Source organism: Mixophyes fleayi, chromosome 12, assembly GCF_038048845.1.
Source record: "Mixophyes fleayi isolate aMixFle1 chromosome 12, aMixFle1.hap1, whole genome shotgun sequence".
NCBI classification, from domain to species: domain Eukaryota; kingdom Metazoa; phylum Chordata; class Amphibia; order Anura; family Limnodynastidae; genus Mixophyes; species Mixophyes fleayi.
Window position 1 is genome coordinate 13823042 of NC_134413.1, and position 19877 is coordinate 13842918.

Here is a 19877-nt window from a genome sequence, read left to right on the forward strand (position 1 = left end):
TATATAAAATAACTGAAAATGAATGAATGAATGAATATATATATATATATATATATATATATATATATATATATATATATATATATATTCACTAAATATAAGATAGGACTACCTATGGCTTGAAGAAGATGTTAAATTCAAAAATCATTGCATCTAAAAGTGTGTGTTTGGTCTATACCACACAGCACAATGGTATAACAAGCAGTTAAAGGACAGACCTTTTTATTCTATTACTCAACTAAAATAATGTATAAGACGTTCAAGGTAGGGGTTTGTAGAGAGGGGTTTCCACACCACGCCTCCAGTGGGCATGACCAGCATGCATGGGGGCGTGGCTATAATTTTAGATAGTGTTCAGCTGCTCTCCAACTCTTCCTATCCCCATAATATACATGGGCAATTCCTATCCACATAATATACATGGGCAATGCTGTTTGCACTACTGTTCGATCCCAGCGGGACATACCTCCCAACTGTCCGTAGAGTCCACACAAAAGCCTTGACTGAGTGGGTCAGTACCCAAACTCGGCACAGACCCACCAGAACAGCTTTGCAGACTGTCTTGCTCTCTACAACCCAGGGGCAGGGTCCAGCCACCTTAAGCATACAGTGCCCCAGACTGGGATGGGGGATTCCAGGCACTAGGAACCCCCCCCCCCCTGGGTGAGCCCCTGGTCTGTATAAATTCAGGTTAAAGGATTTCTCCACCTTCAGATGACTGTATATTTTTTAAAAAAAATTCTGTGCTTTTTGCCTATATATTGATATAATCAGGTGGAGTAATTTATTGCTTGTTGTACTGGGTACAGCGTCGCTGTGCTGTCTGCATTGGACAGAATGGAATGTAGAGAGCAACTTTGCGCCATATCACAGTACATTGGAAATAAACATCTCAGTAATATTAATACACAGCTACAAAAAAAAAAGACAAAAAGCTATGAAGAAAGAGCAATGTGCTTAGTAAATATTGCATGAGGGAGTGTACAAGTCAAATAAATTAAAGTCAACACAAATAGGAAAAACCCTTCAAAGATTTTACTGAATTTTAAGTATAGAATATTCTGAAAAATAAGTCGATCCCTAGAGAGGTTAGTAAATGAATATTCTGTAAATAATTAGTACAAAAAGCTAAATTGATTTGGTTCCCAGTCAACTTCCTACTCTTATACAGCGCCACCATACATGCAGGCTGTAAGAGGTACTGCAGCTTAAAAGAAGAAATTTTAAGGGTATAATTAAAACATTAATTGCTAGCAACATTTATTGTTGAAAAGCCCATGATAGATATCCCTCTACAAAAAAATTCCAAGCAAAGGAAAACTTAGACTTTTATTAGCAACAGAAGACCTCAACAGTTTGATTGTTGTCACTTACTTCTCCATGAATATTGATATTATAATGTAAAATAAATCTAATGATTTAGGACACATACTCCAAGATTATCACATAGGGCTACCATTCAAAGGCACAAGTAAAACCGCACATCTGATATAAAAGGGACTATACAAAGTAGGTATATTGCAAAATCAACTGCTTAGTCTTAGGAGTAGTATACAAATGACATTTATTGCAATGCTTATGTGCCAAATCCTGCATTCAGCTCTTTGTCAGGCATATTGCTATATAAAGCATTTTATAGTCATCCAAACCATGGTTAGTTGATTATTAAAAGCAGCTGGAGAAAAAGTCTGCAAATATTTGCTTCATAATGGTTATGTAATTACTAAGCAGAGGAATAGAAAGGTTGGAGATTAACGTGAATCAAGAGGATTAGTGGTACATTAAATTATTATAAAACAATTGAATATGGATGAATATGGCAGACTGCAATTTCTCCCTTGTATAATATCACTGATCATTCTTAACAGCAAACACTATGCACATTGACATGTGACATTATAGAATTCATATGTGACTTAGGCCTGATCACGTGATCACATGTCCCCCTATTCATGACGAAGTCTGTACATGGGGTATTAATTTGGGAGAGGGATCTATACAGATAATAAACCTAGGTTTAAGGTATTAGATGTACTACTAGTATATAGGATAGCAGGATTTAGGCAACTTGTGGATCTCCATCTGTCATTGAACTACAAATACCAGCATGCCCTGTCACCCAGAGGCTGTCAGACAAGCTGGAACTTGTATTAGTGGTGATGCCTACCTCTGGGGTAGACAGACAGGGGAAAGAAATAACAGACATTATTGATTTGTGTGTGCAATGAAGTTGTGCATAGATGTAAATGTGCAATGAAGATGCGCATATATGTGAGTGTGCAATGAAGATGTGCATATATGTGAGTTTGCAATGAAGATGTGCATAGATGTGAGTGTGCAATGAAGATGTGCATAGAGGTGAGTGGGCAATGAAGATGTGCATTGATTTGTGTGTACAATGAAGTTGTGCATAGATGTGAATGTGCAATGAAGATGCGCATATATGTGAGTGTGCAATGAAGTTGTGCATAGATGTGAATGTGCAATGAAGATGTGCATATATGTGAGTGTGCAATGAAGATGTGCATAGATGTGAATGTGCAATCAAGATGTGCATAGATGTGAGTGTGCAATGAAGATGCGCATAGATGTGAGTGTGCAATGAAGATGTGCATAGATGTGAGTGTGCAATGAAGATGCGCATAGATGTGAGTGTGCAATGAAGATGCGCATATGCCATAGAGGTGAGTGTGCAATGAAGATGCTCATAGAGGTGAGTGTGCAATGAAGATGTGCCTTGATGTGAGTGTGCAATGAAGATGTGCATGAAGATGTGCATAGATGTGAGTGTGCAATGAAGATGCGCATAGATGTGAGTGTGCAATGAAGATGCGCATAGATGTGAGTGTGCAATGAAGATGCGCATAGAGGTGAGTGTGCAATGAAGATGCGCATAGAGGTGAGTGTGCAATGAAGATGTGCATGAAGATGTGCCTTGATGTGAGTGTGCAATGAAGATGTGCATAGATGTGAGTGTGCAATGAAGATGCGCATAGATGTGAGTGTGCAATGAAGATGCGCATAGAGGTGAGTGTGCAATGAAGATGCACATAGAGGTGAGTGTGCAATGAAGATGTGCATGAAGATGTGCCTTGATGTGAGTGTGCAATGAAGATGTGCATAGATGTGAGTGTGCAATGAAGATGTGCATAGATGTGAATGTGCAATGAAGATGTGCATAGATGTGAATGTGCAATGAAGATGTGCATATATGTGAGTGTGCAATGAAGATGTGCATAGATGTGAGTGTGCAATGAAGATGTGCATAGATGTGAATGTGGTTTTGCAGAGGCCATTTAATACACTATATACATCATTGCTGGAATAGACTTACCTCTCCCCTCCCCACAATTAATTCAGGCCCCCCACCCCTGCCAGACTGCACCCCTTATCTAGCTGTGGTCATTACCCCCACCAGATATTCCCCGTCAGGCTGAGCCCCCTCCCCCCATCCAGGTTCAGCACCCCGGACAGCGCACTCACACTGCTCCGCTTTGGTGGACATGGCGTCCAGCTGGAGGCGTCTCGCACAGGAATCCGTGGTGCTGGCTCGGGCAGGGCGCTGTCCCTGTCACACTAGTCCCGGCCCTGACACCCGCAGCTGGGCGCACGGGGCTCGGATCTGGGCGGCTGCGGCACGAGCAGAGACATCGGGGGGAGAAGGCCGGACTGGTACAGACAGCGATGGTCTCCAGAAGGGAGGTGCTGCCTGCTAGAGGACGGGGCTTCCTGCGCCAATCCCCGCTCAGTGACAGGGACTCTGCATATTACTGGGAGGCAGTGTGATGTCTCCATTCATAGTTATCATATTATATACATTAATCACGGTATGTGGTATACAGCCATTATCATATCACCTCACTGGATGGTGTTTATATATATATATATATATATATATATATATACATGTTACTGTATACATGTGATCACAGTATGTGGTGTGGTCATTAGTGTCTACAGCAGTCACCTCACTGGATGGTGTTCTATGTATATATATATATATATATATATATATATATATATATATATATATATATATATATATGTCTCTAAGTGTGTGTTGCCTGGCACAGCTGCACCAGAAATGCCCCCTGGCTGCACTGCGCAGACCCTTGGCAGACACTTACATTACTTTTTTCAAACAACTGTTTCTATTCCTTCTGGCTGGGTGAAAACAATTTTTAAAAATCACTTTTTTACACAGTGTATATTTCTGTTTTATTTATTTTTTTCTCACATTTGTACAGCTGGCCCTTATGGACTCAAGGTTCGTATGACTTGGGGGATTAGTATAGTAGATTAGTTCCCACTGTCATCTGAAGATTTCGGAATCCCAGAGGAGCCAAACATTAAGCCCCTTTGATGCAAAAAAAAAAAGAGCATGAAAACACCTCTCCCAATAAAAAGGGTCTTATGTCTCTAGTTTGAGGGAGAAAAGAGTGGAGGAGATATTACTATATATATATATATATATATATATATATATATATATATATATATACACAATCATATACAATAAATAAATGGAATACTATAAGAAAGATGTATATTTGCAGAGTTGGGCATACACCTGTATAATCATAAAATATATAACTCTGTACTGTGCATGCATGACAAAAAGTGAATACTCCATATGTACATATAGGGTATTTAATTTCAGATCATGTACACTGAAGGCATGTTCACAAAACTGCGGCTGGATACATCTGCATATATATGTCAGAAGCTGTATCTATTGTAGCTGCTGAAGGGCTGGTGTAAGATTCAAGTTGCAGATGATGCAACCTTTATGAACGACAAAAACAACAAAACGCTACTGACAGCTTCTTGTTTATACAGATCTATGCCCACTGATTGGTCAGAGCTTGGGAAAGCTGCTCTGTATTGGTTACTAGTGGACACACCCCCACGTGGGGTCCTGTGGAAAGTTATTTGCAGGAACACCATTCATTTAAAGTGGAATTAAGTCACAAATAGCAAAAACATTTTTTTGGTAATAAAACTCCATACAAAAGGCATCTATGTGAAAGTGATTCTATAAAATGCATAGCGGGGAAGCTTTCCCCAAATAACACACCTGTGACATAACCTTTGCCAAACCAAATAAAGACACGGACACCAAATTAAAGTTGGAATGAATGACGGTATTTATTAATATTTAAACTAATAGGACTGTAAGGCGGACGAGAGCAGGGCAGTCAGGAACGCAAAACCAATAAAGGTGGAAAGGTCAGACCATAGTACCACCAACCCAGGATCATACCTTATCTATTGGCCGGCGTTAAGATCAAGTCCAACGGCAAGACTACGCCCCCTATAAACTCCGCCAGTATAAACCATACAAAACTGGCCCAATGGTCCTCCTAACATACGGACCAACCATGGTATGACACCATAACCACAGAGGGGTAGTGACCTATGACAAGATCACCCGAGCACCATATGCACAGTTACCGACTGCACTGCTCTCCTACTCTAACCAACTACAGCTCTAAAGTACCCAAGAAATTGCAGGGAGGGCGGGAGGAATCCGGAAGCAGGAAGAACTGTATCCTCTGAGCACTGACTTATAACTGTGTATAAGTCCCAACCCCTTCCTGCTCCCATTGGCTGAAAATCCAGGAATCCACAGATAATAGGTTCTTTGGCAAGTCACTCACCCGCATGATTTTAACTGCGTTTAGTCTAATGGACACACTTCTCTACTAAGCTACATGGGTTCTGCAGTTTCTGCCTTTGCTGATTGAGAGTTCTCATGATGGATGTCTCTGAAAGTGGGTGGTTCTGTGCTGTACACACAGAGAAGAGTAAGTTCTATTATCTTTTGTCTTTTATGCTGCACGCTTTTCCCCACTTGGCACCAGGAAGTATATACACATCTGTCATGGAATACCCTGGAACAGAAGGTCACCAATGGGGGCAGCACAGTGGCTAAGTGGTTAGCACTTCTGCCTTACAGCACGGGGGTCATGAGTCCATTCCCAACCATGGCCTTATCTGTGAGGAGTTTGTATGTTCTCCCCGTGTTTGCCTGGGTTTCCTCCGGGTGCTCTGGTTTCCTCCCACACTCCACAAACATACTGGTAGGTTAATTGGCTGCTAACAAATTGACCTTAGTCTGTGTGTGTTTGTGTGTGTGTGTGTGTGTGTGTGTGTGTATGTGTGTGTTTGTGTGTTTGTTAGGGAATTTAGACTGTAAGCTCCAATGGGGCAGTGACTGATGTGAGTGAGTTCTCTGTACAGCGCTGCAGAACTAATGGCGCTATATAAATAGATGATGATGATGATGATGAAATTGTTTTGAGTCTATTTGACTACTGTTATTGCCTGTCTGCACACTACTACATATGGTATTGACAGTTAACTGGGATGATCCCCTAACAAGGTAATAAAGTGCTTGGGTTTGGATATTCATGGGCAAAACGTAGACATTATTTCAGATGGATACCACTGAATTTCCAGGATTTCCCCCCAATATTGGGGTCAGCCATGTTCCACTGTCTGGAGGGGGGAGTGGGGAGGAGTGACAAATTGTGAAAAATATGGAGTCTGTTGTCCAGTGTTCCTTTTTAAGACGTAGGTCTGATTACTGAGTATTACGCCTTATTGCATAGTGAATCTTGCGTAAACTCACTCTATGCATGCCCAGAAAACTGTCCACATGCGTATGTGCCCATGCAGAGGTCCATGACGCTGACAATGATACCCGCTTGTGTCCTTAGAGGATGGCCAGGACTAGGCATCCTAATATAGGCAGACTATAGTAAAGTCGTGTTTGTACAATTGTAATCAGGTGCAGACTGAGACACAGACACATATAAAGCTGTATTATTTATGGGTGGTCATGGGCAGAGGAAATAGCAGATGATGATGGCCACCAGTTATGTTGAACTGTTCTGAATGGCTCCACTGACACTGATTGGTGCTTTCTTCATCGCACATGCTTATTTTTTGCTTTTGAATATGTATTTAAGCAATTTTTTTTCCCGAGTGTTGTATCTCTTGTTTTAGAGAGGTTTTAGAAGTTTTATTGATGCCTAATAGCAAATGTGTATTTTGCAAACAAAATAAGTGGTTACAAACCAGCCCGTGGACTTTGTGAAAGAGGAAGAAGCCCTAAATCCTGCAAAACTCCAATTTTCGCCGGATTTAGGGCTTTTCACCCATTGATTTGTCACGTGCCAGTGTGTCTCTGTTTAGAGGCCCCAATTCACAATGTGCCATTGTTCTGGGACTCCTAGAGTCAGTGCGCCATTATCATGGGTCTCCTAGTGTCAGTGTTCCATTGTCCTGGGACCTCAGGTGTCAGTGTTCCATTGTCCTGGGGCCTCAGCTGTCACTGTGCCATTGTCATGGGTCTCCTAGTGTCAGTGTGCCATTATCATGGGTCTCCTAGTGTCAGTGTGCCATTATCATGGGTCTCCTAGTGTCACTGTGCCATTGTCCTGGGACCTCAGGTGTCATTGTGCCATTGTCCTGGGGCCTCAGCTGTCACTGTGCCATTGTCATGGGTCTCCTAGTGTCAGTGTGCCATTATCATGGGTCTCCTAGTGTCAGTGTGCCATTATCATGGGTCTCCTAGTGTCAGTGTGCCATAATCATGGGTCTCCTAGTGTCAGTGTGCCATTGTCCTGGGACCTCATGTGTCATTGTGCCATTGTCCTGGGATCCTCAGGTGTCAGTGTGCCATTGTCCTGGGACCACAGGTGTCAGTGCGCCATTGTCCTGGGACCTCAGGTGTCGGTGTATCATTGTCCTGGGACCTCAGGTGTCGGTGTGCCATCGTCCTGGGACCTCAGGTGTCAGTGTTCCATTGTCCTGGGGCCTCAGCTGTCACTGTGCCATTGTCATGGGTCTCCTAGTGTCAGTGTGCCATTATCATGGGTCTCCTAGTGTCAGTGTGCCATTATCATGGGTCTCCTAGTGTCACTGTGCCATTGTCCTGGGACCTCAGGTGTCATTGTGCCATTGTCCTGGGGCCTCAGCTGTCACTGTGCCATTGTCATGGGTCTCCTAGTGTCAGTGTGCCATTATCATGGGTCTCCTAGTGTCAGTGTGCCATAATCATGGGTCTCCTAGTGTCAGTGTGCCATTGTCCTGGGACCACATGTGTCAGTGCGCCATTGTCCTGGGACCTCAGGTGTCGGTGTATCATTGTCCTGGGACCTCAGGTGTCGGTGTGCCATCGTCCTGGGACCTCAGGTGTCAGTGTTCCATTGTCCTGGGGCCTCAGCTGTCACTGTGCCATTGTCATGGGTCTCCTAGTGTCAGTGTGCCATTATCATGGGTCTCCTAGTGTCAGTGTGCCATTATCATGGGTCTCCTAGTGTCACTGTGCCATTGTCCTGGGACCTCAGGTGTCATTGTGCCATTGTCCTGGGGCCTCAGCTGTCACTGTGCCATTGTCATGGGTCTCCTAGTGTCAGTGTGCCATTATCATGGGTCTCCTAGTGTCAGTGTGCCATAATCATGGGTCTCCTAGTGTCAGTGTGCCATTGTCCTGGGACCACAGGTGTCAGTGCGCCATTGTCCTGGACCTCAGGTGTCGGTGTATCATTGTCCTGGGACCTCAGGTGTCGGTGTGCCATCGTCCTGGGACCTCAGATGTCAGTGTTCCATTGTCCTGGGGCCTCAGCTGTCACTGTGCCATTGTCATGGGTCTCCTAGTGTCAGTGTGCCATTATCATGGGTCTCCTAGTGTCAGTGTGCCATTATCATGGGTCTCCTAGTGTCACTGTGCCATTGTCCTGGGACCTCAGGTGTCATTGTGCCATTGTCCTGGGGTCTCAGCTGTCACTGTGCCATTGTCATGGGTCTCCTAGTGTCAGTGTGCCATTATCATGGGTCTCCTAGTGTCAGTGTGCCATAATCATGGGTCTCCTAGTGTCAGTGTGCCATTGTCCTGGGACCACAGGTGTCAGTGCGCCATTGTCCTGGGACCTCAGGTGTCGGTGTATCATTGTCCTGGGACCTCAGGTGTCGGTGTGCCATCGTCCTGGGACCTCAGGTGTCAGTGTGCCATGATCCTGGGACATCAGGTGTAAGTGTGCGATTGTCCTGGGACCTCAGGTGTCAGTGTGCCATTGTCCTGGGACCTCAGGTGTCAGTGTGCCATTGTCCTAGGAGCTCAGGTGTCAGGTGTCAATGTGCCATTGTCCTGGGACCTCAGGTGTCAATGTGCCATTGTCCTAGGAGCTCAGGTGTCAGTGTGCGATTGTCCTAGGAGCTCAGGTGTCAGTGTGTCATTGTCCTGGGACCTCAGGTGTCAGTGTGCCATTGTTCTGGGACATCAGGTGTCAGTGTGTCATTGTCCTGGGACCTCAGGTGTCAGTGTGCCATTGTTCTGGGACATCAGATGTCAGTGTGCCATTGTTCTGGGACATCAGGTGTCAGTGTGTCATTGCTGTGGGACCTCAGGTGTCAGTGTGCCATTGTCCTGGGAACTCAGGTGTCAGTGTGCCATTGTTGTGGGACCTCAGGTGTCAGTGTGCCATTGTCCTAGGAGCTCAGGTGTCAGTGTGCCATTGTCCTAGGAGCTCAGGTGTCAGTGTGCCATTGTTCTGGGACATCAGGTGTCAGTGTGCCATTGTCCTGGGGCCTCAGCTGTCACTGTGCCATTGTCATGGGTCTCCTAGTGTCAGTGTGCCATTATCATGGGTCTCCCAGTGTCAGTGTGCCATTGTCCTGGGACCTCAGGTGTCATTGTGCCATTGTCCTGGGGCCTCAGGTGTCAATGTGCCATTGTCCTGGGGCCTCAGGTGTCAATGTGCCATTGTCCTAGGAGCTCAGGTGTCAGTGTGCCATTGTCCTAGGAGCTCAGGTGTCAGTGTGCCATTGTCCTAGGAGCTCAGGTGTCAGTGTGTCATTGTCCTGGGGCCTCAGGTGTCAATGTGCCATTGTCCTGGGAGCTCAGGTGTCAGTGTGTCATTGTCCTAGGAGCTCAGGTGTCAGTGTGCCATTGTCCTAGGAGCTCAGGTGTCAGTGTGTCATTGTCCTAGGAGCTCAGGTGTCAGTGTGTCATTGTTGTGGGACCTCAGGTGTCAGTATGTCATTGTCCTGGGACCTCAGGTGTCAGTGTGTCATTGTTGTGGGACCTCAGGTGTCAGTGTGCCATTGTCCTAGGAGCTCAGGTGTCATTGTGCCATTGTCCTAGGAGCTCAGGTGTCAGTGTGCCATTGTCCTGGGGCCTCAGCTGTCACTGTGCCATTGTCATGGGTCTCCTAGTGTCAGTGTGCCATTATCATGGGTCTCCTAGTGTCAGTGTGCCATCGTCCTGGGACATCAGGTGTCATTGTGCCATTGTCCTAGGAGCTCAGGTGTCAGGTGTCAGTGTGCCATTGTCCTGGGACCTCAGGTGTCAGTGTGCCATTGTCCTAGGAGCTCAGGTGTCAGTGTGCCATTGTCCTAGGAGCTCAGGTGTCAGTGTGCCATTGTCCTAGGAGCTCACGTGTCAGTGTGTCATTGTTGTGGGACCTCAGGTGTCAGTGTACGATTGTCCTAGGAGCTCAGGTGTCAGTGTGCCATTGTCCTAGGAGCTCAGGTGTCAGTGTGTCATTGTCCTGGGACCTCAGGTGTCAGTGTGCCATTGTTCTGGGACATCAGGTGTCAATGTGTCATTGTTGTGGGACCTCAGGTGTCAGTGTGCCATTGTCCTGGGAACTCAGGTGTCAGTGTGTCATTGTCCTAGGAGCTCAGGTGTCAGTGTGTCATTGTTCTGGGACCTCAGGTGTCAGTGTGCCATTGTTCTGGCCGGGACATCAGGTGCCAGTGTGTCATTGTTGTGGGACCTCAGGTGTCAGTGTGCCTTTGTCCTAGGCGCTCAGGTGTCAGTGTGCCATTGTCCTAGGCGCTCAGGAGTCAGTGTGCCATTGTTCTGGGGCCTCAGGTGTCAGTGTGCCTTTGTCCTAGGCGCTCAGGAGTCAGTGTGCCATTGTTCTGGGACATCAGGTGTCAGTGTGTCATTGTCGTGGGAGCTCAGGTGTCAGTGTGCCATTGTTCTGGGACATCAGGTGTCAGTGTTTCATTGTCCTGGGATCTCAGGTGTCAGTGTGTCATTGTCCTGGGACATCAGGTGTCAGTGTGTCATTGTCCTAGGAGCTGAGGTGTCAGTGTGTCATTGTCCTGGGACCTCAGGTGTCAGTGTGTCATTGTCCTGGGATCTCAGGTGTCAGGACAACCCACAGGTTGCCCATCTCTGTTCTACTGAGTCCAAATCTAAATCTGCAGTTCAAATGAAGTGAGACATACTGGATATTACTTACATTATTGCTGGGAAAGGAGATAATAATACAAATACATTAGGGAAATGGCCTTCACAGCAATATCCAATGAAACAGAGCGAATTGTGACATCTGTAACTAAATCAGCCTTGAAAACTGATGAGTCAGTCAATAAACCTGGGTGCAGAAGAGATCCGTCTTACGGAACAGACTAACTAAACAAATACCACCTTCTCTCCTATTGTTTTCACTGTAAAACACTCTATCAACAATGACAAAGCTTATTAGGTGATATTCAGAGTGCATAGAGATCATCATCATCATCATCATTGGGCAGCACAATGGCCTAGTGGTTAGCACTTCTGCCTCACAGCACTGGGGTCATGAGTTTGATTCCCGTCCATGGCCTTATCTGTGTGGAGTTTGTATGTTGTCCCTGTGTTTGCATGGGTTTCCTCCGGGTGCTCCGGCTTCCTCCCACACTCCAAAAACATACTGGTAGGTTAATTGGCTGCTATCAAAAATTGACCCTAATCTCTCCCTTTCTGTCTGTCTCCCTCCGTCTGTCTGTGAGTGTGTGTCTATATTAGGGAATTTAGACTGTAAGCTCCAATGGGGCAGGGACTGATGTGAATGAGTTCTCTGTACAGCGCTGCGGAATTAGTGGCGCTATATAAATAATAAATGATGATGATGAACAAAGGCTGTATTCAGACAAGAGTGAAGTGAGGGCACGCAGGGGCCATCTGTCACACATGGAAATGCAAATTCTGTATAAACGTAGGAATATTCTCCAGAAAGAGTTAAGGGACCAAGGGGTAGATATATTAAAAATTCTAAAAAGGAAAATGGAGCTGTTGCCTATAGCAACCAATCAGATTCTAGCTATCATTTTCTAGAATGTACTGGATAAATGATAGCTAGAATCTGATTGGTTGCCATGGGCAACACCTCCACTTCTCCTTTTTAGAAGGCTTGATACATTTACCCCCAAAGCTTGATGGGGTGAAATCTCAGGTGTAATATTAGACAATAGTATTTAACACATGTACATCAAAGCAAAATAATAAAACAATGTAAACTTGTTTGTTATTAACACCGGTCTCCCATCAGAATAATTCACTTATAATAAGTGAAGGGAGCAGAATAGATGCCTCAGTTGGTCTATATCTGCAATCTAAAGTCTATGGGGTATATTTACTAAACTGCGGGTTTGAAAAAGTGGAAATGTTGCCTATAGCAACCAATCAGATTCTAGCTGTCAATTTGTAGAATGGACTAATTAAATTAAAGCTAGAATCTGATTGGTTGCCATAGGCAACATCTCCACTTTTTCAAACCTGCAGCACAGTGGCGAAGTGGTAGCACTTCTGCCTCACAGCGCTAGGGTCATGAGTTCAATTCCCGACCACGGCCTTATCTGTGCGGAGTTTGTATGTTCTCCCTGTGATTGCGTGGGTTTCCTCCGGGTGCTCCGGTTTCCTCCCACACTCCAAAAACATACTAGTAGGTTAATTGGTTGCTATCAAAATTGACCCTAGTCTCTACCTGTCTGTCTCCCTCTCTATGTGTGTGAGTGTGTGTCTATATTAGGGAATTTAGACTGTAAGCTCCAATGGGGCAGGGACAGATGTGAATGAGTTCTCTGTACAGCGCTGCAGAGTCAGTGGCGCTATATAAATAGATGATGATGATACCCCTATGTTTCTAATTTATAAAAATGTATGATAAACGATAAGTCTGTTTGTTGTCTTTGCATTTTTAGTTAGGTTTAAAAATCAAATCAAAAGATACGATGTAGTTTGGAATGATAATCGTTCTTTGTTGAAAATACTGTAGTGTGTACCCAGCCTTAGGGTCATTTTATCTAATAAAAACTACTACCTTCTACTAGGGAGCTCTATTCATGGCTTCCCCTGGTTGCTAAGGGGGACTTTACTAAAGCTGGTTTAAGAAGTGTTCAGATGCCACTCTTTCTTCCCCGAAGCATAATTCAGTCCCCAATTACATTGTCAGTACAGATCAAGGGTTAATTAACACTACATGTGCATAATTTGATCCTGTAGACATATTCACTGTGTTGTCATAAGGCACAAACCATTAACTACTCACAGTTTGTACACCGAACATTCAATAGCTTTGACAGTTCTTACATACAACATAAAACATTGAATCCAACTTAAGATAAACTTAGGGTAGGTACACACTGAATTTTTTTCGACCGACGTGTCTTCTCAAACGATTGTACCTACGACTGAAGGTCCAATTAGTCTGACGATTCATCCGTACACACTGACACGATTTACCTTCAGATCTGTGCTCTTCATCTGTCCTCTAGTCTTCAGAGAATGACAGCACAATATTCATTCATTCATTATTGTCACATTGTCCTAATGAATTTTGTTAACTTCTGTGACTCTGAAACGAAACATTCTATCTCAGAACAAACAAGTTAATTATTCCTTCTACAGAACTCTCTACATTTATTCACCGGGACATTCATCGGTAGCATTGGTTGAAAAGAACACAACTCTGTAAACTCTATGGAGATCATGAGCATGAGTGCATACACACTACGTGATCGGTCTGTGATTGGTCGGAAAATATTAAACAGTACGACCAACCAAGTGAAACGATGATCGGCACTTTGGGACGACTTTAGATCATCATGTCACTATACACACTCACATGATATCTGACCAAACAGTCGGATGTCGGCTGGTTGGAGGTTTTTCGTGCAGTTATCGTGCCAGTGTGTACCTAGCCTTAGGCTGGGGACACACTACAGGTTTTTCCCCTGATTATCTTACCAATCTTACGATAAACAACCGTTAGGTCCAATATTGCATGAGTACGCTCCAACGATCATGTCTATAAGCAATGGAACGATGTTGTTCCAGTTCTGCTGTGTAAGCACCCACAACCATCAGTGTAGGCAGATCTCCATAGAGTTTACAGAGTCACCATCTTTTCAGCCGATGGTTATGACAGATGAAGAGCAGAGATCTGTAGGTAAATCGTGTAAAACGTGTATAGTGTGTGCACATAAATCAGCTGCTGATCGCGACTTTCAGTCATTGGTAAAAATTGTTAACGATATCGCATCGGGAGCACTTTTCTGTAGTGTGTACCCAGCCTTACCAATTGATGATTTTTTATTACCGTATTTCATATGGTCGCTTATGAATTAAAGTTGACAGAGATAAAGGGATATATTTACTAAATGGCGGGTTGGAAGAAGTGGAGATGTTACCTATAGCAACCAATCATATTCTAGCTATCATTAATTTAGTGCATTCTACAAAAATGAAAGTTAGAATCTGATTGGTTGCTATAGGCAACATCTCCACTTCTTCAAACCCGCAGTTTAGTAAATCTGCCTAATGCTATATCTGGGGCCTTGAATAATATATTGTAATGGATGTCACAATGTCTTCTGTGCACTTGGAAATTTTTCCTTAGGGAAAGCATCATCAGCTTGTTGGATTTTGAGATAGTAATAAATATTGCCCAGTAGGGGGCAATATACCAACAGTTTTATCGGCAAGCAAATCTTCCTGTGGTTTACCAGAAGGTGATTGGCTCAGCGAAGGCCGATTTTAGTCAGTAAAGAGAGAAAGCAACTATCTGACTGTAAAATTGGCTTATCATTGGTAGTTTTACAAAAAAAAGCAATACATTTTTCTATGAAGTACATACTTCTCAAATGGAAAAATGGCCAAAGTAGGACAACTAAAATTCATAGACACTTAGAAGACTCTGAGACATAAATTATGACAGGTGACAGGTTGTGCTACACAGTTACAAAAGACACCAGCAGTGGGCCCCATATCAGCAGCTCCTATGGTAGTTATACTCTTGAGCAAAGGAGTGCTATAGGGTTTTTTTGGGTGGGAAAGAAAGGGTCTAAACAATCCATAGAACTACGCTTCCCGTTGTTGATGTACTATTAGGGTATTGGCTACCAGGCTTAGGCAACTTGTAACTCTCCATCTTTGGCACAACTAAAAGTCTGAGCATTAATTTGCAGCTAGAGACTTAGTGCCCGAGTCCTTAAGGAGAGCAAAGCAACAAAAAAAAAAAAGGAGTAACTTTGCACCTGGGCAAAACCATGTTGCATTGGAGGGGGAGTTAAATTTAAAATGTGGGGACAGATTTATAGTTGAGGAGAGGGGGGGGGAGAGAGACGTGAGACAGCTATGCATGAGACAGGTGAGATAAACATAATGGACCTGATTCATTAAGGAAAGTAAAGCAAAAAAAAAAAAAAGGAGTAACTTTGCACCTGGGCAAAACCATGTTGCATTGCATTGGAGGGGGAGGTAAATTTAAAATGTGGGTAGGACATGTCCTAGATCAACCTTAAATTTCAGTGTACAAATAAAGCTATCACGTATTTGTGTGTTACATGAACAAGATGCCAGCATTTTCCTTACATGCAAAATAATAAACTAATTGGCACCCCTTGCATTGTAACATGGTTTGTCCAGGATCTTTCTATGGTATTAATGATATTTTCTGTTTATTTGTGCAGCACATTGTCAAACACGATTCTGCCTCCTGATAGTGTATGGAGAAGACGGGTCAGTGAGATCCATCTACATGGGGAATTAAGTGTCCGTGCAGATTTTCGTCCGGTCAAAGAGAGGAAGTAGGAAAAGAGTGACCCAGACAGTGCACAGACTACGTGTTTCCCACTGTTCTGCTTTTCCCACATCAGCCAAACCTTCCATGTTATATGAGGTCAGTGTCGGCTTCTCTGATGCCCAGATAGAAACAGCGCCACTGCCCCTCTAAGCGGTACATATTTTATAAACTTTAATATATAATAAGGTTTCTCATGCTGATATTTTGTCACCTGACAACTCTTATGCTGATTACATATATTTTAATAAGTATATATTTTAAACATTATCCTGGATTTGCTCAAATGGGGTTATTTACCGTCAGATAACTTTAATTTATGGCTTGTATGTGCCATCCTACATTGCTTCACAGTACTGGCTTCTTTCTGTGCTTGTCAGAAATGTGTTTATATCATCATACAGAGCTGTTGAATTTTGTTGCCTTGAAATATGTAAACGTTCCCATAGCATTAAGGTATTCTGTACCGGTCTTACTAGAGTAATTGTCCTATCACACATTTGGCATCCCTCACCTCGGAGGAAACTATTCCCCCTCCTCTCACCTCTGTAATATATCCCCCAACCAGGCTCGACTCTATCATTAGGCAGCAGCTCAAGGCACTGGGACTTGGGGGGGGCGCCACTGAGGCAGTCACCGGGCATTGAACAGAAGATTTTATTTAATGCCATGCTGGTGATGTCCGTGGTTCTTGAGTAATGTAACTTTTATAGTCACTGGCTGTTGCATGCTCTCCACTGCTGACATCCTATTATGATAAACTGGGTGTTTGCAATGATAGTAAAGGAATCCAGAATAGGTTATGGATATGGCGTGCGGCCCTCTAACATTCAAAAGGGCCACACCTTACCTCTAGTCTCAGTGATAAGTTAAACCAATTAATTTAATCAAAGTAAGAGACACCTATCTGTAATAACATAGCAGACGTTTCAAACAAGTGTTACACGCTATAGCAAACATGTCTGACAATACAGCAAGAAGGAACTAGGGGCCACAGGTGAAGATTAGAGGGTCACAGGTGGCCCTAGGGCCTGTTGTTGTACATCACTGCTCTAAAGGTTGTCCCACATCTTAAGGCATCCTGGTGATGTCATAGTAACAAGCCTATCAACCACCCAAATTTTACTCCAGACGTCCCATCTTTAGGGCCACTGTCATTCCCAATTTATGTCACACCCTGCCGAATATGACTGTAATGCACTGACAGATCCAAAGGGAGGCAATTGGGGCAATCACCCCCCCAGCAGCAATATTCATACCTTAAAATTGCTGCTGAGATGTCCGATCATCTGGAAGAAATGGGCGGGGCCAGCTGGGGCAACCAATCAGAATGAAGAAGGGGCGTGTCTATACAAAATCCCTGCCCCCTCATAAAAAAAAAAATCTAGGTCCACCCCTGAGGTACTGTTATCAAAGGCAAACAATTGGACAAACCAAGGCAGGAGTCTTTAGCAAACTTACATTGTACCCCTCATATTAAAAATTCTCAAGACTGTTGCTTGTTTCATCTTTAGAGAAGCTCAGAGGCTATGAAGTCCCAGGTGTGGAACAACAGTGACAATATGGGTAGGCACTAGATACAGGCCTTATCTTTAGCCATTCACTCCCTTCCCGTGCCTCTAACGTAGCTATATTTTGTAAAATAACTAGTTTTTTGATTGGATTACTTTATACATAGAGGCACATTTCTACTGTACCGCGTATGTGCAAAAGTAATTGCAAAATGCCATTCGTGCTTTGAGCTATAGACTGGTAAATGGTTAGACTGGGGCAGATTTTGGATCATAAATGCCCCTTATTAGAGGCAAAGATGGCAAACTCCACGAGGCCTGCTCAGACTTCACACGTACACAAGGAATAATTTCATGAAATGCTGAACTGCCAAAATCACAACCACCTTTCTGATCTGATGCCTATAATTTAATCTAATAAAATGGACCATTTATGACCCTGAAAAGGTGCAAACTCCCGGCATAAATGCCTTCCTCAGACATCATGATCCTACCATTGTGCAAATGCAGGCGGTTTTATGGGTAAGCGCATGGATTTGTGGGCTAAGATGGTCATGTCTGTCAGAGTGCAAAAGTTTGCAATTTCCAATTGGAGGAATTGGGCGGATCAGCCGTGTATTACTAAGTGTGGATGAGGATCATAAATGTGCTTAATGTTAGTGGAAAAACAAAATGTTAATTTTGCTGAATAACAATTTACGTGCGCTTTAAAATAAACGCACAATGCGCTCAGTAGACTTCCTTTAATGAATCAGCCCAGTGTGTGGAGTTAGGAGAAGGATGAGAATAGAACTTCCTTTCCTTCTCCAGTCTCTACTCCTCTTGCGTTGCCAGACATCGCATTATAGTTATTGCAGGACGAAGCGCAAGTGATTTGTGTCACCCTGTACTCCTCCAGCGATCAATTATTGCAGAGCACCCAGTGACTGCAGCTGTGAGAGAGGTGGGGAGATTTTGGTGGCTCAGTGATTAGCACTTCTGCCTCACAGCACTAGGGTCATGAGTCCAATTCGCGACCATGGCCTTATGTGTGTGGAGTTTGTACGTTCTCCCCGTGTTTGTGTGGGTTTCCTCCGGATGCTCTGGTTTCCTCCCACACTCCAAAAACATACTGGTAGGTTAATTGGCTGCTATCAAATTGACCCTAGTCTCTCTCTCTGTCTGTCTGTGTGTGTGTGTGGCAATTTAGACTGTAAGCTCCAATGGGGCAGGGACTTATGTGAGTGAGTTCTCTGTACAGCGCTGCGGAATTAGCGGCGCTATATAAATAAATGGTAATAATACATTTTGGGGACCAGGGGATGAACAAAATCTCTGCCACCCTTAGGGTTGTGCTACCTGAAAACAGACCTTCTATTTGTGAACAAGAAAAAAAGGCCATTTCTTAAAAATATTTTACTATAAAATAGTTTCTGAAACCGTATTAATGTCTCCAAACTACAGCAACAAAGAAAATGACTGTAAGTTAAATTAATGAAAACAAACTATTTCCGCAGGATATAAATTTATGGTCGTGGCGGACGTGAGCAATTCATAAGAGATAATGAGAAGATGTCGCTTGGAGCAACAGATGACAATCGGGAACATTTGCCTGGCAAATTGTTTTATTAGATTACGATGTACTGTAGCAGCTGATTTAATGTCATGACAACATAGAGGTGATCTTGGAGTTTCGGGGAGTAATGAAATTAATGTATGTTAATTCTAAAGTGCATTAATAACAAACAGCATCTGTTCTTTATCTTCATCTTGCCTGTCTCTTTCAATTGACGTAACTAATTAATCTTTATTGTGTAAATGCGATAGCTATCGACAATCCCCCAGAATTGCTACCAAAGACCTATAATAGAAGACTAAAAAACAAAGGGGAGAATTCAATTGACCCGCGCACTATTACTGTTAGTACGGTAAATTTAGCGAGGATTTGGATCACAGAGTAAGTACAATGAGTAGATTGTATGCAGAATTACAGGGCAGAGCACTGCACTGTTAAACAGAATGCATTATGAGCCATTTATTTGATCATTGTGTATACTGGTTAGATTTGTGTCCACAGGTTAGCTACAAGGACAATGAGGTCAAGGAAGGAGGAACCAAGTTTACACACTCACTAATAAACTGTAACATTCATTTCTATAGAAATAACAGGCAGGTAAATATATTAACCGTTAGTAAAATCATTTTTAATAAGGCAAATATTTTCTATAGTAGTGAAATAAGTGACTTATAAATAACAATAGAAATATAACACTTCACCATCCGGAGACTGCCTGAAATAGGGGTGATCTCCCTCACTCCCTGAAGAGTCTGGCATTCTCCCTGATGCTGAGCCAGTACAAGATGTGATTGGCTTCACCATCTGTGGCATGATGACACAGTTCAGAAATTGTGTCCTATGTCCATGTATTGATTCCTATGGAGGTGGCCATTTTCATGGAGACCAAGATTTAATCAAAGACTGACAGGTAAGACAACATGACTCCAGTAATGGAGACAGAAATGT

At 43.5% G+C, this 19877-nt stretch overlaps 1 protein-coding gene across 3 annotated transcripts in view; it reads right to left on the bottom strand.

Moving 5' to 3' along the window:
• UNC79 (unc-79 subunit of NALCN channel complex) overlaps window positions 1-3710 on the bottom strand; it is a 112116-nt gene extending 108406 nt beyond the window's left edge. For all 3 annotated transcript variants that reach the window (XM_075192890.1, XM_075192889.1, XM_075192888.1), the window contains exon 1: window positions 3484-3710. In XM_075192890.1, coding sequence (XP_075048991.1) covers window positions 3484-3505 — 22 coding nt within the window. In that variant the 5' untranslated portion in view covers window positions 3506-3710. The remainder of the gene's footprint in view (window positions 1-3483) is intronic.
• Between the last annotated feature and the right edge of the window lie 16167 nt (window positions 3711-19877).